This window comes from Onychostruthus taczanowskii, unplaced genomic scaffold, assembly GCF_017590055.1.
Source record: "Onychostruthus taczanowskii isolate IOZ18803 unplaced genomic scaffold, ASM1759005v1 scaffold11, whole genome shotgun sequence".
NCBI classification, from domain to species: domain Eukaryota; kingdom Metazoa; phylum Chordata; class Aves; order Passeriformes; family Passeridae; genus Onychostruthus; species Onychostruthus taczanowskii.
Window position 1 is genome coordinate 14,053,544 of NW_024497629.1, and position 18,945 is coordinate 14,072,488.

The window sequence follows — 18,945 nt, forward strand, 5'->3', positions numbered from 1 at the left end:
ACTCCTTCCTTGCTGAATTATTGAAACAAATTTTTTGTAGTAATAACTCTTTCACAGTATGTTTTCAACCTGCAAGTCCATGCCACCCTTACTAGAAATGGAAAGACCCACGCTAACAAATCTAACAAGAGAAGGAAAGACAAGTGAAGCTCAAAGTAAGAGCTATAAAAGTAGCTGAGAGCAGAACAGTAAAACTTTTTTTTTTCCAGCAAGTCGTAAAAAACAATCTACACATCTGTATATCAATCCCTTTCAGTTATTTATGCTATGACTTGAAATATGATTTGGTTCACCTGTGTAGCAAACACTGGCTATTGTACTAAGAGCAGTACTGCAGCATCTTTCATTATTCAGGTATAATTAATGACGTAATGAATTAGACAGGATTTTTGTTCATAAGAATCCTTTAGCAGGCTTGTTGTTCTATTAAAATAAGAACAAAACTGGAAAGAATTTTATTATTTTTAGTTTGCAAATGCAGAATACTTACTCTGAAACTGCCAGAATTCCCTCAATTAATCTTGTTATAAGCCTTGGATATTCTCACAGAAGTTGCCACAAGACTCTGGACAGCCAATGCAGGAGCAGCTGACAGAAGACATTATAAGACAACCAGATTTGCAGGAGGTTTTTCATAGCTTTTTCTCTCAGATATAAGATTCAGAAAAGCAATTGTAAATGTTCTTAAACTCCTTTGTTTTCAAGAGAAGTTGAGTTTATTTCTTGTTGAGTTCTTTCCTGAACTCTTTGGTTTGAAATAAGTAACATTGAGTACTGTTAAACATTTTGATTTACAGTTAAGAAGCCCTATGCAAACAATATTTATTGTAATATCACTAAGATAACTGTATATAGGAATAAGCTGATTTGGAATTAAAGCAGAAGACTTTTTAAATTAACTGTTTCTTGTAACTTTTGTCTACTGTCACACCCTGTGATTAATTTGGAAACATATCTAAAACACTGATACTTTATTAGTTCAAGGGTAAAAAACCATAAATACTACATGCAGTAGTGGAGTTTACATTTTTAAAAAGATGCTGTGAAAAGTGTGATACCTAAAAGATCTACAAATGTAACTGAAGGATTGAAGTAAGTATCTTAGAGCAATGCACAAGTGAACATGCTTAATCAAAAAGATTGATGGTGACTTGATTACTGTGCTTCTTTGTGGGAAGAAAATACTGGTTAATAGAGGCCCATCATTTTAATGGAGGAAGGCAGAAAAAGCAATTTTCAATTTTTTAAAAAAAAATTTATTCAATAGAGTGAGACCAATTAACTGTTAGTGCTAGAAAGCCGTGGAGCCTCTGTGACATCTTTGAAATGTGAATAGCTTTTTTTTTGGTTTGGTTTCTTCTAAACTCAAAGTGCTGAGTTCAGCACAGGGTAAGATCTCTCCAACAGGTACAGAAGATTAGGTTAAATGGTCTAATGATTCCTCTGGTTTGAAGGCTACAAAAAGATTCATAATGTTAGAGTTTCACAACTGGTGCTACCTATCAGTGAAGAAAGTTTGCTGCTGACCTTAGCTGCTTTAAACACATTGCTCCCTCGGTGTGCTTCTGTGAAGTATCACATTCCCGACCATTTGCCAAGAATGTTAGTAGTCAACGCATGATTCATAATAGCATCTCCTTAAAAACAAACACAGGCTTAAGCACCATTAAGTCTTCCTGAAATGGCTGCCTTTAAGCGAATCAAGATGCTACAGACATGTAAGAGACTACCTGAATTTTCTTCTCCCCTTTTGCTCAGAAGCTATTCAAGACATCATTAATTTCATCCTGACATAAACCTTAATGGAACTAGCAGTTTAAACAACAATAATAATGGAAAAACCCAAACTTATTTTAGAGCTGATGAGAAATTATTTTATTTTATGGTTTTAATTAACTTCAATTTTTACACCACTTCTCAAAACCAGTTAATGTTGAAATACATATTTTACTGACTGAGTATTTCAGTCTTCCATACAGTAATTTACCACAAAGGAATGTCAGCCATGGCACATCCATTCCTCTTGATGATCTTGTTATATTAATTCAGATAGAGTCATATTTGGCTTCTTTAATTTATTGAGAGGACACAGCAAAATCACAATGATGCATAACTGAAAAATTATAGTCCTAAAATAGAGTCATATTATTTTCATGAGACAACAATGAAAATTTGATAAACAATGAAATTAATTTTTGAGACAGATTATTTTTGGTTGAATTTCCACATCATTAATTCCCCTTAGTTCTGGGTTAAAAAAGGATGACACAGGAACCTTTTCTTACCCAGTACATAAACAATATGCTTACATTTTTAGGAAATACAGTGAAAGATTATCTGTTGCCATACAAAATATATCATATAGACAGTATCAGGATTAAAACACCAAATCTCCACTTTATGGAGCTGATCCTTTGGGAATACCTGGGACAATTCTAAACATAACACATTTATTTTATATATATAAAATATTCATACATACAGTCATGCATGGACCCTTTTTTTCTTCAGTGTCAAAGGTTCTCATTAGAGCTTTCCTTTATCCCTTCAAAAGATATAAATTTGGGATATACAACTAAACCTAGGTGAGCAAAGTAAGTAATCCATAGTGTGATTGCTTAAAATGCTCCTTTAATATTTTATGAGCACTGCCTGAAATCACAGACTTCATTCTGCAATAGATTTTGTGTATGCTTAAATGACATACACGAGTAAAGTGAACCATGTCCCCTCACCCTTGAAAGATCAGCACAGATCCCCAGTTGTGCAATCCTTATTTAGACAAAACAAATAAGGGTCTAAACTGCAGCAAGAAAGATCTATCATTAAAGGGTTGTGAAACACTAGAGCAAGTAAAAAAGGGAATGTAACAAAAAAATCTCCCTATAATGAGGTTTTAAAAAATAATTAGACAAATACCTGGTAAGACTAACATCTATAGTATAACATCAAACCTACCTTGCAAAAGAAGCCAGAGATTAAAAACCTTCATTTCAAATTTGGTTTTTCTTGATTCTATGAGAGTGCAAAGCCAAGTAACAAAGCAATCCAAAAGTAAGTCTCCCAGAATTCCAGATACTTTGTTAACTGTTTAAAATGTGGTTAAAACCCAAAACTCACTCGTCCTGAACAGTGAAACTGGGATCAGCTAAGAACATTCTCCATCCAACAGTTAATACTATCACTAAGCAACACCAGAACTCTAGTTACTGTTATCATGGTTGAGTACATTTGTTTTGAAATACTAATGGAAAATATTAAATCTAAAAAATGAGCAAATAAAGCCATTTTTCAATACTTTATCCACTGTAAAACCAGCCAGGTATTTATATGACTCTAAAAAGAGACAATATAACTCAATCCTAAATTCTGTTCTGCTTAACTGCTTTGCAATGTGTCTAACATCTAATTATTATACTGTATCACTGCAACATCTAATATGCACCACACATAATCTGATTTATTCATAGATTTTAAACAGCAGCTGAGTAAATTTGCCACAAAAGTTCCATGCTAATGCCAAAAGGATATATCTCGGTTGCAGCAGTGTTCAGTATGTATGCTAGTGTTTTATTTAAAAGCAACTTAAGCTCCTGCATAAAACTGAATTTACCTACAAAGTATTATGAAACTTCATTTAGTCTTATCAGCAAAACACAGAAGAGGAAGAAGCATTCCTCTAACATCTGAAAGAAAAGTACATGAAATAATAAACAGAAATTATATAGCATGGAAGGAGAGAAAAGATGTTTCAAGATCAGAATAAGCAGCTTGAATCTGACATGCTGAGAAAGAGAAACCCAGTGAACTGTCCAAAGACAGTTCTGCAACTAAACAAAATTAAGGGTAACCTAGAAACAGCTTCTGGATTCTAAACATGAATCCTATGTAACTGAGAGGAGTGCAAGCTAGAAGCTCTAAATTAGAACATCTTCCCATTCATAATCCAAAAACTATCAAGATCTACTCTTATCTTACTCTGATAAAGTTACTTCTTTGTTACTCAAAAATGGTCTTTAATTTAAACCACTGTACCCCAAGGAAGAACATTGTTGATGTGCCCTCAGTCACCTTGTATTTTGCTTCAATCCCCTCAGCTACTTTGGTAGCTTTCCTTGTATTCAGATTCTGACTGGAGCTCAGAACAGACTGTAGACCAAATATCCAAGCTCAAAATTCACTCCTGTGGGTATTGTGTGCAAAGCCAAGCAAAATTTGCCTTTCTATATCTGCAAGTTATATTTCAGGTTTTCCTTGCATTTAAGGCAATCTCCAGGCTGAAACTGACACTGTAGTTTAATAACTGCTGCTTATCAGGTGTTTTACTTTAGCTGCCTTACCTGGGTATTTTCTTTGCTATAGAACATCCCTAGTGGTCAACAGGGATACACAATTCTGGACAAACATACATCCACAGGAACACAGTAAGTAAAAAAACGAAGTTAATTTGTCTCGTTTAAGCTTGGGACTTCTTTCTAAAGAAGACAGAATCAACTGAATTCTGGTAACGTCATTCAGAAAACCATGTATTTAACTGAGGTCAACTTAGAATCCACTTTACAGATTCTGTGCTTCTTCTCTTGTATCCTTTGACAACATCAAGTATTGTTTCTGAAGTTATATGGTCACAGGTTCGCATCAGAAAACCTTTCAACATTAAAGGATTGGTATGTCCCCTCTACCAACTCCAATGATGAATACCTGTTCTGAGAGAGGCAAATTTGAAAGGTTCTTAAGCCTTTACTCAATTCCTCAGCACATCAAGGGTAGATGTAGTAAAACAGTTTTATCTAACATTTATCCTTAAAAATAATATGACTGTGAGCAGGCATAATTTGAGTATAAATGTCACTTGAGTGGGAGGAGCTAAAGATTTTGTCCTAAGTTAGGTTCTACGTAACTTCAGTAAGATCTGTGGCACTGCCTGGCTATCACCAAATACTGAATCTAGTCTAGAAACCCCAAATGATGGAAATGAACCCATAGGGATGTACATCCTCATTTTGCTTATGTTGCAAAACAGTGACACCCACTGGCAGCAATGGTTTAAATACTTCATTGTTGCAGTCTGAATCTACTTGATAAGAGCTGCTAAGAAGCTTCCCTCCTCCTGAAAAATTAATCACAGTAACAACCATAAGAACTCACCTGTTGAGTCAGCACTACTGCCAGAGTTTTCAGAAGCTGCATTACTAAGAGCATCTGAAGTAACTGCAACATAACCCTCTGGAGGAAGATCCACTGTGTAAACTCTTCTTGGAGACATAACTGTATCGTCATTATCTACAAAAAAGAAAACCCAAAGTATCTGGCTCAATATTGGTCTCACTACAGATTTTCTCAAATGTTTTCCCAACTACAGAAATAGGTGATCTTGAAAATCCTTAGAGAGGGTCAGCTGAAGAACTGAAATTATCCTATGACCAACAGAACAAATCTTGCAGCATCTACAAATAAACAAATACTCCATGGGTTAGTTCTTTACACCAGAAGCATTTCTTTTTCTGTTGTATCACGCAAATCTTCTCCCCTACCTTCAAAAGAAGCTTCCACTTACAGTGATCTTTTAAGAGAGACTCTAACGTTTTTTCCCATTCAGCGTGAGCAGACAATTTCTTTCAGAGCTGCTTCACAAAAGATGATGGCTGGCTGGCTGGATACAAGCTTATTAAGAAGTGACAGAAGCAACAGGAAAAGAATCACAAAACTGTGGTTTGTCCATTTGCACACTGGTTAGTCACAGTCTATACTTCTCTGAAGGATGCAAAGATAAAGGAAGTTTGAAAGTCACACTTGACTAAGCCTCAGCAGTGCCTGCCCCTGAGGACTCACCTCCTCATCCTGCTCTACTTCTTTCTGGGGCAGGAGGGGAAGTGCCAAGGGCCAGCTTTCTAACTATTTCATTGCACAGGAAACTATTTGAGTTGATGGCAGCAGTCTGGTTTTGTATTTTGAAAGGTATTTAAAAGTATCTACAAGAGCAGCAGTAGAAACCTCATTTGTTCACCAGACAAGAAGTGACAGACACATCTCTGCTCCATTTACACAAAGTCAGACCATACTTCTGCGCAGAGTAGTGACAACAACACAGATCAAAGATCAACCACAGAAAAAAGCCTTTCCAGAAGGCCAGGATTTCAGGGTATCTCCAGATGTTGCAATATAGTTTTAGATGGCTCGGTGTGAAGCTTTTTTAATATTGGATTGTTGGACTTTTTTGGTTCTGTTTGTTGCTGTTTTGTTGGGTTTTTTAACACTCAGACAGCTCCATAAGTCAGCAGAGACACAGCACTAGTATTTCCTTTTTGGGGGCACTGTGTCTCTTTAAAACACAGAGCAAGCTATTAAAATCATATCCAATAAAAACATTTTTGGCAGGTAGACACAATCAACCTCCTTACACCACAAACTTGTTAGAAGATCCCAGATGATCTAAATCAATCACTGAGGTGCAGCTATGTGCAACTACTGTTGGACTAACTCGTAAATATTTAAAATGGGGTTGCATCTGATAGATCCCTAATGAAAATTACTTCTTAATTTTTAATATGGAATTTAACTATGCACTGATGTGCCTCAGACAGCCTACTTTGAAAACAAACTATATTTCTGAACAGTCAAAGTACTTCTGAAAACACCACTGTTGTTTTCATCATGAGGGAATAAATTTGTTTTGAAAACACATTATAATAATATAATATTTTTCTTGAACGAGCCAGAAAGTTTCCAGTATTGATAATACTTACTTAGAGGGATAATAAAGGGAAAGAAATAAATAATAGAGGAAGATGAAGAGCAACTATGAGCTTTGGAAAAAATCCATTAAAAATTAACATGGGATATTTCTTCAGCAGATCCCTTCCATGTAGATGATGCCAAATCATTGAACTAGCAGTACCTGCATTTACTTTTTTCTCCCCCATCCAGGTTGATTAATGATGAAGTGCTAATTAGTGACAGTTTAAAATTATAAGGATGTATAAATGTTTAAGTTATTCCCTTCTGAAGGATTTCAAGTTTGCCCTTTTTTCCATTTTTATTTAGGCTTAAATATTTATTTTTTCTATATATATTTAGGTTTTTATTTTAGGTTTTATTTAGGTTTTTGTAAAACAAAGATGATCAGGAAAACACTAAACTTCATCTACAATAGCCTTGAAAAATTCAAATATTTTAATCATATAAGCAGTAACTATACTGAGATAATAACCTCCCAGACAAAATAGTTACACATAACAGAATTTGAGGGACCATCTGTAACACACAATCCTACAAGGAAGAACAGTTACAAATCCTTCTATGGAAATGAATGATGACTCAAGACTATTTTTTATTTTACCTCTTTAAATGGGAATCTCCAAATTACATATTTATTCACACCAGCTGCATCTTTAACAAGCTTGCAAGCTCATAAATCAAGAATTAGTCTTCGCTACTCTTGTGCAAGTGTGTCAAACCAAACTGTTACCATATCTACATCTGGATTTTTGCAGCCTGGGGCCAAGAAGAGAGTCTCCTTGGGCCAAGAAGAGATGGGTTGGTCAAACAAAGTCAAACAATGATGCAAAGAAAACGGCTGAGCTTATAAAACTGTGACATAAAGAGGGTTTTTTGATAAACAAAAGTAAACAGATATTAAAGAGTGCTCCCTTTTACCAGTTAAAAGTCATTAATCAGATTTCTGAAGTTTTATTTTATAAAAAAAAAGCTTCAACAGCTAAAGTTCATTTACAATGCCCCAAAAAGAGTAAACCTTTTTCTTTAAGGTAAACCAAGAAGACAGAATAATTGTTTTGAAACTGTCTTCTAGTCATGCTCCCCACACAGAGATCCACAGCATGTAACTCAGTGTGGTGGTTTGTGCACAGAGTAGGGAAAAGCATCTACAACATGCCATTACCAACATTACATCTCCAAGCATGTCAGCTGCTTGGCCAGCTACGGTTATCTCACTATCTTACTACAAACCAGTATCAGATCTTTTTAGAAGGAGCTGAAGGTAAAGCTTCCAGCCATATAGAATTGTCAACTGCCCAGTCAGTCAGGCATCTCAGGTAGCCACTGTATTTTGTTAAGTTTATTTTTCAGCATTTTTAAACTATCCCCTACTTGTAGCTCAGAATGGTGGCACATAGCACTAGCACAGTTCCCAGATTGCCTGAACACCAAGCACACTTAGGCACACCTCAGACACAGACATGGCCAGAGCACAAGTTCAGTCTTGGTCCCTAGCTTGCTGCAAGACTAAATCTTGGACAGAGACTGAATCACTGTGAGGTTCTGGGCTGGGCTGGCCCTAGCTAGCAGCCCAACACCTAGCCAGATACTCACTCTGGAGCCTCAGCAGGCTGATGGTGGTGTGGCATACAATGGGGCGAACAGGACTAAGAGAGGTGATGGGACAACAGCAAGGAGATCACAACTACAGGAATCTTTCCTCACTGGTTCTTTTCACTCCCAACTTCACCCCTATTTCCTCTCACTGCAGGTTAACTCACCCAGTTCCTCCAGAGAGACAAAGCAGTACAAGGAGGTAGGGGTAATGTTTTGAAGTCTCTGCTGTTCTTTCCTTTTCCCCCCCATGGGCTGCCATCCTTCAGGAACATTTACTCAACAGCAGAGTACCTTCTCCTCCACTGACACCTAGGCTTTCCACTGTTGCCACTCCTTTTAGTTCCCTCCTGTCTTGGGATTGTTTTCTCATTTCTTATAAGAAATGAGAAAACACCCTAGGGTGCCCCTGCCTCAGCTGGGGGCTCAGTTGTGCCCTGCACTGGGTTGGCTGGAACTGCCTGTGTCCAGCACAGGGCATCCCTGGCCTCCCTTCACAGAAGTCCCACTGTCAGTGACTGGACAGGACCCTGTAAAATTTTTCAATCAAGACAAAAATTTTGTCTTACCTGTGAAGTGCTTCTCTGTAACTCAGAAAGCTTTGATAACTCAACCAAGTTAAGTTCCCACAGGGCAGAACTCATAAGAGCAAACAGAGAACCCAAGTCAAGCTAAAAAATCCTGCAGCTCCCCCTTCCCCACAAACAACTGTAAATTAGACCAATTTTACCAAGATTGTGATCTTTTCCACAAAATTACCCCTTGGAAACACCCAGTTATCACTTTTTCAAACAGATTGAAAGAGTTCATCCCCAAAAATAGGTCTTTATAGAAAAGTACAGTGTCCTAGTTCTGGCCAGGACAGTTAATTATTTTTTACAGCAGCCAGGTGCAGTGGCACATGCCTGTAGTCACAAGCTGCTGGGAAGGCTGAGCCCACTTGAGTACTTGATCCAGGAGCTCAGGACTGTCCTGTGCTGTGCCCAGGGGTCATAGCCAAGACACCAATGTTACTCAGTACCTCCTTAGGTCACCTCCATGGGCTGGGGAAAAGGGACTCTTGCTTCCAAGAAAGGTGCTCCTTTTCAGTCACAGGGAATGCCTGTCAGGCAGAAGAGCCGTTTGCTATTGTTTTTCAGTGTCCTGGGCTGGGGTGAATATTTTGCATGCCAATCACCCTCTCTTTGTACATTATTGTTATTAGCATTGTTGCTGTTACTGTTTGTTTTCTTATCTCATTGTTGTTTCCAGTAAACTGTTCTTATTGTCACCAATGATCTCTGCTGTTTGTCTCCCAGGGGAGAAAGAGAGGGCAGCAGCTGATGGTTTTCTTTTTAGTGAAGCTGATGGTTTTCTTTCTCTAGTGGGAGTATGAAATTTGAGAGTACCATTTCTAAACCATCCTACACAGAAAATGAGGAATTGATGCTGAATCAAATACAAAGTCTGAGTATTTCAGTGTCCTACCCTCTACAAAAGTCATTACTGGTAGTAGGCATTTTCTGTGCAGTGTTATAGTACAGATGACCAAGAAAAAATAAGACTTGAATGAAGTCTGTTATTTCCCTTAAAAATTTTGTATTAAAGTATGATTTTACTTAGTATGTAAGCCAGAATATGACCCTGTTATAGCCATTCCTCATTTTTATTGCATACAAGTGAGACTACGACCCCAAAACTCTGACAATTCCGAAGGAACATGAACACCTAGTTATCTGTACACAATAACCTTCCCCTTCATTGACTAGTAAGACAAGCATCTGTAAAGACAGGACATAAACCCTGGGCAAGAGTCATCTCCATCAAAAACCTTCATAAACTGAAGTGTACTAAAGGTGGTATCAGTGACTATCTGAACACACCTTGAGTGTCCTCCTCTGTGCTACTGAAAAATAAATATTTTTCCTGTTGATCAATGTGAACACATCAAAATGTCCTTCAACAGCTTGAAAAAACCCAGTGAACCTAAATACCCACTCAATGTATACTCATACCCACAATGTATACTCATTTTTATTCAGATAATATCAAGTTCCTGGACATCAAGCTATTTCAGTCTATAAGGTACAATAAAGTAACCTCAGGGACATGAGGTGCTACATTATGTACAAACAAACTCAGTTCCCAGGCTGACTTAGCACAGCCTTGTTTTCCAGTCTCACACACGCTAGAGTGCTTTACACAAAGATAGAAGCTTTTAGTCTTCTGTGCAATTGGAAAGTATGGTCCTTTTCCTTGGAGGGTGGAATCCTCTACTGCTTGACTGCAGTTTTCAACAGTATTCTCTCCCTCAATACTAGAGAAGTCACACTGGGTGAAAAACAAAAGAAAAAAAAAGAACAGATGCTACCAGTCACTATAACTCTACCTCATTATCCTTACTATATTGGAATAAACAAGGGCAGTCACTCATGCCACTTGGCAGAAGATGAGATACATATTCCTTCCAAAGATTCTCCGTAGTTTTCTAAATACAAAAAAAACATTTTCTGAATGACTTTCGGATAGCCAGTTATCTCAAAGACACTGTTATTACTGTCATATATTTTATTAGCACCGATATACGTAACAGAACGCTTTCTTCTGCGAAGTTCAGAGTTGTGGAATTTTATAATTCTGAAGATGTCTGCTATTCCTTATGGAAGGACAAATTCCCCTCTTTGCCAAGTAAAAGGTCAAAGTTTGAAGTTCTATTCTAAATTGCACAATTACATACATTTAAACAATAAAGTGTAGAAGAAAAAAGTCTTCTAATTAAAGAGATGCATGTTGTCCTCCAGCTCAGAGAATCCTTAAGCAGCAACTGTTGGAGAACATTGTGGGGAAGCAGTACAATACACTTATTCCAGTCCTCTTTTTTTATAATACTGAGTCACAACATTGTGCAGACAGCAGTACTGAATTTTTTGATTTACCTTAATTTCTGACACTTTATTCAGTTATGTTTACACAAAACCAAGTCCACTGTCCTTTGATATTCAAGCAAAGCATGTTTTCACTTCATTCCCAGGGTGTTATTTTTTAGAGTCCTAGCCATATTACAGACAACTGCTCCCAGTTCTTAAAGTATATACCACTTGTGCTTGGCAGCATGTTGAAACTCAAGTTAGTTCATAACTACTTCCCTTCTGACACTTCACATTCCCAGAAGTTCTTCAGTTCATTGAAAAGAGAAAGTGTAAATTACAGAGGATACTAGACTAGAGCACTGAAAGAAGAAAATGAAATGAGAAAATCCTCAGAAGTACTTCCTCATTATGGTGTTTTCCTTCAGCTTGTTGAAAACCAAAAATTTCAAAAGGAAACTGAGGTCAATAAAGACACTTTACAAGGCCCAAACTTGGGACGGCAAATTAATAAAAAACAAGGAACAAGCAATTTCCCATTCATTTCCCTCACTACCTCCCATATGTACACTAGGGTCTTAGATTTAGTTTATTTTTTAGACACGTAGAAAGGCTCTATTATAGCTCATTTTATTGGGGACGGCACTTACCATTGTAACTCAGCTTCAGTTTCACTACATTAGGAGTAGCAGACATTTTTTGTCACATAGAAAAAACTGATTAAGTACAAATCCTTCTAACTCTTGTTCTCACTCATGATTTGGGGAAGACGTTTTTGCTTTTTGCCTAAGAGCCATTAAAATATCTACATTTCCTTGGAAAAAATAATGAAGACTAAGCATAAAAAAAAGTGAGACTGAAGCATGGAAGTACCACTGATCAAGGAAAACAAGCAACAGAACACTTTTCAGACATGAATCTGACTACAAGCAGATGGTGGAATTAAAATTTTGCTGTTTTGTTTTCTGAAAGTTGAATATAGGAGGTAATGATGAAACAAATTATATAGCTAAATGGTATATGTGTCCCATATATGCCCTGGTATATGACTATGCAATATTTTGATTAGATGTCAAAGATTTCTAGCTGTATAAACAGGAACATAAAGATATCTTAATGTTATGCTAGTACCCAGCTCAGTTACTTCTCCTACTGAAGATCTTATTTGTTTAACACACTTCTCAAAAGCCAAATATATCCCTGTTAATCAATCCTTAAAAAATTAAAAAAAAAAAAAAATTGCAACAACATTGAATCTAAAAGGCCATGCCTAAATTGCAATTATTTAATTATCCTCACTGATGAAATGATTATGTTATTACTGGAACGTACCTGAAACAAGACCAGAAAATAAACAGATATGCTTATAAGAGTAAAAGCATACAAAATTTAAAGTTTTAAAGCTTTTGCCCCTCTAAACTCACATTTTCGATTCCATAACTAGAAGCTACTGGTAACAGTCCTTCTCATTTGTGTAAAAAACAATGCAAAGCACAAAATATTATAGAAAAGTATTTGCGCAGAATATAGTTCAGCACTAAGCACACATTATAAACATTTCCACTTTTCAAATGTTAGAAGGTAGAGTTGATAGGAAACGCAAGCAGAAAGTAAGCTTGTGCAACAGCAGAAAATATGGGATTTGACTCTGAATAACTATGATTTTGACAAGAGCAGCTTAAGTGATAACCTCCCCAGTGTAAACTGGAGCAGGAGCAGTGTCTCACACAACCCGTTTTGTCACCAATGTATTGAAGATGATTTCTAACAAGGAGTCAAGGCGGAGAGCAGGAATGCTAACACACAATTATTATGCTGCAGTTCAATTCAATTTAGTCCTAGTAGCCATCTCTAGGTGAAACAAGGCTATTTTATCAAGTTCTTAAACAAGCCATTTTTCTGTTTCCTTTACCAAGATAATGCATTTTCCTGCAGTTGACTAGTTTAGGTTTAAAGCTTGTTAACACTTAGAACTAAAGCTGGCATTTTATCCTCTATGCAGGCAACTGCTACACAGTTAGATGAGCTACTAACAGAGCTCAGTTAGCAGCCTACAGAGGCCTCACAGAGACCAGCAACTCTCCCTATGACAGCTAAGCTGCTTGCAATGAGCATGTAGACGAGGAGGAGTTAACATGTATACACAAGAACACTGGAAAAGGAAGGAATCTGTCAACCAGCAGCAAACAACCCCTCCAAAACCCAGAAAAACATTGCTATAGAAACTGAAGACAAGAGAACTGTTTCTATCACAAAGAGAAGTTACAGATATTATACACACAGCCCACTCTGAACAGAGAGAAGGAAGTTTTTTGTTAGCTTGTGGGATTTGGATTGGTTGGGTTTTTTAGGCTGGGTTTTGGAATTTTCTCCCCTTCTCTCCTAAACCCCAGATTTCTACATTGCCCTAAAGCACAGCTATACTGGCTTGTAAAACTGGCTGGGCACCATTTTTACCACAGCCACCAGGGTTGGTAACTTCAGTCACATACTCTGCTCCTGGATACATCTGTCCCATTTGCACAGCATAATAACACTGTAATATACCATGCAATGAGAGAATTTTTAAACCCTTGAGAAAAGACTGTAAGAGCGTGTGACAACACTTTATTGTATAATAATTATAATCTCCATTGCTCTTTAGCTTATTCACAATAGACAGCTTTTCAAAGCAATTAACCAAAGCAAAGCTGAATTGTTTAACAAGTCTCTAAAGTTGTTTATTGCATTAAGTACTGCTAGAATTTAATTTCTCAACCGTGAGCACTTCATCAATTTGATCAACTAAAAAGCAGGGCAGTTCATGCATATTTTTAAGACAAGTTTTGTCTTCTAGGCATTTCTGTCACTAGCTTAAGTTTTCTACAGTAAAATGGCTGCAAGAAGACAAGATTTGTATGATGAAGGACACAGTCCTGGTGCCTAGTGATGATTTAAATGCAGTACACTGTCAGCATCAATAACTTCAGTGGAACAAATAAGAAGGAGAACACAAAATATTCACACAGCTGCACTGAATTTTGACATGAATTCCTCACATAGGATAACAGTGCTGGGATAGGTCACATTTGATAAGACATTCACATTTTTATTTAATGAATAAGTAGTAAATTGTGTTTTGTCTATTTATAGAGCATAACATGGAATCCAGCTTTTTTAGAAAACTAAAACCTATTATTACCAATAGCTTAGTAACATTCCTCACTATTTTACTGAAATAAATTAAGTAGAAGGAAAGTTTAAGTTATCTCCACAGGATCCAAAACTCTGGCTAGGTTCTCTGCATTTCAAATTCCTTTTTCAGAATTAGGGAAAAAGCAAAAATCATAAGTGGCACAGTACAATTTATACTGACATATATTAAACTTAAATGCAATTATCATCTTTCAGCAACTCTGAAATTTTCATTTTTAGATGGAAGATGCTAAATACTGATCAGTAAATTCCAAGTCTTATAAAAAGTAGTTATAATTCTGACCAAGAAAAAGGTCAGAGACTAAGGAGGCCATTTCCTCATACTAGGAAATGCTGAGGGAGCTAGGCCTGTTCAGCCTCAAGAAAAGATGACTGAGAAGGGACATCATCAATGTGTGTAAGTATCTAAAGCATGGGGTGTCAAGAGAATATCTCCAGGCTCTTCCTGGCTTTGCCAAGCAATAACAGGACAAGAGGCAATGGGCAGAAACTGATGCACAGGAAGTTCCACCTGAACATGAGGAAGAGCTTCTTTACTGTGTGGGTGACTGAGCACTGGGACAGATTGCCCAGAGAGGTTGTGAAATCGTGTGCCATGTGCTCTAGGATGACCCTGCTTGAGCAGGGAGGTTGGACCAGATGACCCACTGTGGTCCCTTCCAACCCAACCCATTCTGTGATTCTGTGAAAAAGCCAATTCTACAATTTGCAAATCTCTAGTTAGAAGCATGCATGTTACTTTTGAATATATACTACAGAAATATTAGAAACAATTACTGATGTTTTAAAAAATCAACAAAAAAGTAAAGAAATCACAGAACTGCAGACCCTACGAGAAACATTTTTCACTACATTAATCCTTGTTGCAAGTAGATCTGGCCCTGACAAAAGCCAAAAACTAACAAAACCAATTCTCGGGACAGAATTTAGCCAAAGCCCATAACCTTGTGAGCAATTTGTATTTTGAAATGCTCAGTCTTTTGCCAGATACTTTTTTTGTGATACAGCAAGTTTTAAAGCATTTTTAAAACAGCATATTCACAAAATATCCTTTGTTTATGGAAAATTTGTCTTATTTTAGGAGCTTTCAACTCTCCATTTGCTCTCTTTTAATGCTTTGCCTTCCACAAGAATCAGGTTCATTACCTGTGTGGAATTTTAAAATGGTTTAAGGTAATAAAGATGGTAATCTAGATCCTCTTTAATTTTATGCTGAAGTAGGAAAAAAACCTTTTATTACATCTTTTGAAATTATAGCTCTTACAATGGATTAATCAAGTTCCTTAAGAGGACAAATATTTAGAAAGTATTTTCTTATTGTTCAGGGGGATAGGAATCTCTGCTTTGATTACGTTTATTTTCTTACTAAGTATTTTGGTACAAAAGGGAAAAGAAGTCTGATTTAGGACAACTATAATCCAAAGGGAAGGTATAACTTACTATCTATGCCCTAGAAATAAAATTCTGCACACAGGCAAGTGCTTTGCTTTGTTTTGTTTTGGGTTTGCCATTTGTTTGGTTGGTAGGCTTTTCGGTTGGCTATTTCTTTGTGTTTTTGGGTTGGGGGGGGTGTAGGGTTTGTTTTGTTTTTTGTGGTTTTTTTTTTGTTTTTTGTTTTTGGTTTGTTTGTTTTTTAAAAAAACACAAAATTTTTCTTTTCAAGTAGAAAAATATAACTAATCTTCTTCTTTGGAGTCCAGAAGAAGCATGACACCTCCACATGTTTTCTCCATGCCTAACAGAACTACCACCTTCCTGAAGAAAACAAAAATACCATTCAAAAGGCCTCTCTACAGTTATAAAGGACAGTGTCCCTCAGAAGTTGCCTTCCACCTCCAGTTATTCTGGGTCTTATTGTAAGCTCTGGCTCCAGAACTATGTGAGGAGCTTTATGGGATAACCTGTTCTGATACCAAATTGTTAATTATCCAAAATTAAATGAGAAACAATCGTTAACATAGGTCCTGATGTTCCATTTTCTCTAGCATCTGAACTTCAATCTGGTCTCAAAAAAAGGCATGTAAATGTAAATATTTACAGTCTATAAAAGTATGGTCTTAAAAGCCTGCATCTGGAAGGACAATTGAGACATGCCCATAAAATTTCAAGGCAATGCTGCAAACTGCATTCCAATAAAGATCAAAATCTCACAGGTGGAAGGTTGGTGGCAGTTTAGCTCAGACAAATTGGTTATGGTGTTTTCACAATCTGAGAGTAACTGTTAAAGGCAAATAAGGTAATTGTGATGAGCTTTACAGTAAAATCTGTCATTTAATGCTAGAAAATACTTAAGACTAAGTCAGTTTATTTTAAAAGAAATCCTCAACTTTTTATTGATGATCATTTTTAGTAGCATTTTGTAGAACTGAAATAATACATTTTCAAACTAGGAAAGAGTATCTACAAAAAACCAAATCCCTTATTTTCCACTGTTTCTTCCAATTAGTCATCTTTGACTACTTCTACTTAAATCATCAGCTGCCTTGTAGTTATGCCCACAATATTTGGTCTGTAAGTAAGAAGTCACTTAAAACAGTTTATGATCAAAAAACTCAATCAATGCTTTTATGTTTTTCTTTCACCAACGCCACAGAGTTTATAGCTTAAACCTTCTACCTATCTCTAAACATGTACTTTCAGTGTCCAATGCTATAAAATCACCACAGGTAAGTGCAAGAGTTCGTTCAATTTAAATAAAATCACAACCAGAAAAGAATGGCTGTGTGTTGGTTTTCCAGATGGGTAAGTGATTTATCTTTTTTTCTTATGAGTTCATCACTTTAAGGCTTTTTTAAGTACTTATATGTTGAACTTGAAACAAGGCAGAACCCTTTCTGTGCTACTGTGGCATTTGCATGACTCCAACAGATAACAAACTAGGTTATAGATAACAAACTTAGTTATAGTTTGCTGTTAATTTCAAGAACAGCCTTGTTGCTCTGCTGTGAAAATCCTAAATATAAACCTGTTCTTTTTACTCCATGTTTCCTATCCCATAAGCTATATTTTCCCTGTATGAGGATTCTGAATAAAAATTCTTTCATTACCTTGAAGAATATTGCAATAGGAATCAGGTATAAACAAATCAGAGGAGTTATAAATCACAAAGTAAAATAAATGCTCCCCCTTACCTCCCATTACAGTGTGAGTTTTGCCATAATTTATAAGGGATTGCATATATTCACTACAAACAAAGACAGTTTTAGCTTAAGAAATTACTCTATAGTTGGGTATAATTAGGACACTTTTATCATAGAGCAAATAAATAGCCTGCTACTTATTTTGAAAGGACCATTAGTTACCAATGCTATCACATATCATTGTACAGAATAAGTTTAATGCTTTATCAACCTTTTGAAAATATGCTTTTCATTATTGACTACACAAAAGAAGTACCAGAAGTACTAATCTTGAAAACTGAGTATAAAACGGAGAACTACGGAAGTTAGAATTTCTATGCAACCTTGCATTACAGTGATGATGTGCTCATTTCACTTGGGGTAGAGTTAATTTTCTTCCCAATGGCTGGTACAGGGCTGTGTTCTGGATTTGTGCTGAACACAAGGTTGATAATACAGAGATGTTTTTGTTATTGCTGAGCAGGGCTTGGATGGCCTTTCCTCCTTTTTATACTGCCATGCTGGTGAGGAAGTTGGGAGTGAGTGGAAGGAGACACAGCTGGGACAGGTGACCCAAACTGACCCGAAGGATATTTCGGATCAATTGATGCACACACTGACACATAGACTCGGCATACTGGCTTGACTTCAGACCTGCCTTGTCACTATTAACTTGCCTGGTGTCACTGGACTGCTGGCTGAACCTGGTTACTGTGACCAGACCTTCTGCTGCTCTTTGCCAGGAACTGTGGGATTGCTTCCACAGTGATGACACAGATCCTGTGCCTCTCTTGTCCCAGCTAGCCTTCCTTCATCTTCCCTTTGCTGCTCTCCCAGACACATCTGAACTCAGTCCGGCATCCTGCCACATTTGCTTAGTTTTCTGCATGTCAAAATAAGCCATTCTTGTGCTTTGAGAGGTTATTCTTAAACAGCTCTTTAGAGCTCCTTTGCAATTCAGACTAATCCTCTCATTAATCCTACCAAGCAGACCCCTGAACAAGACAAACATCTGTTATTATGTAGCACACAGTTCTAACCCTACTCATTCTGCTCACTTCTTTCTGGACATTACTCTCCTGCCCCAGACCACATCTACAACCAGTTCTTCCCTGTGAGCAAGTAAGGATAGCTGACCATCTCCCCCTGAGAAAGCTTTTCATACTCTTGTCAAACATACCCTCATATTTCAAGCCAGTTTAACAGCATTATAGTTATGGCAAAATCTGGTTTTAGATAAATACAAAGCAATTCACACTCATTCTATACTTGTGCACAGAGCCTTTTACCCACAAGTAATACCACAGCAACCTCAATTTCCAGCTCCATCTTTTGGCATACCATTCACATTCTACAACTTTTTTTTTTTTAAAATAAGGATTTTTACTTACCTGTTCAAATATTCATGTGCCATGTTCATTGCATAAACACACACACATCATAATGCTCTTTTC

The 18,945-nt window shown here is 36.8% G+C and overlaps 1 protein-coding gene across 2 annotated transcripts in view; it reads right to left on the minus strand.

Annotated features, from left to right (window-relative positions):
- The window catches only part of ERICH1 (glutamate rich 1), a 63,619-nt gene that overhangs the window by 29,015 nt on the left and 15,659 nt on the right, over positions 1 to 18,945 (minus strand). For both annotated transcript variants that reach the window (XM_041420784.1, XM_041420788.1), the window contains one exon: positions 5,149 to 5,283. In XM_041420784.1, coding sequence (XP_041276718.1) covers positions 5,149 to 5,283 — 135 coding nt within the window. The remainder of the gene's footprint in view (positions 1 to 5,148; positions 5,284 to 18,945) is intronic.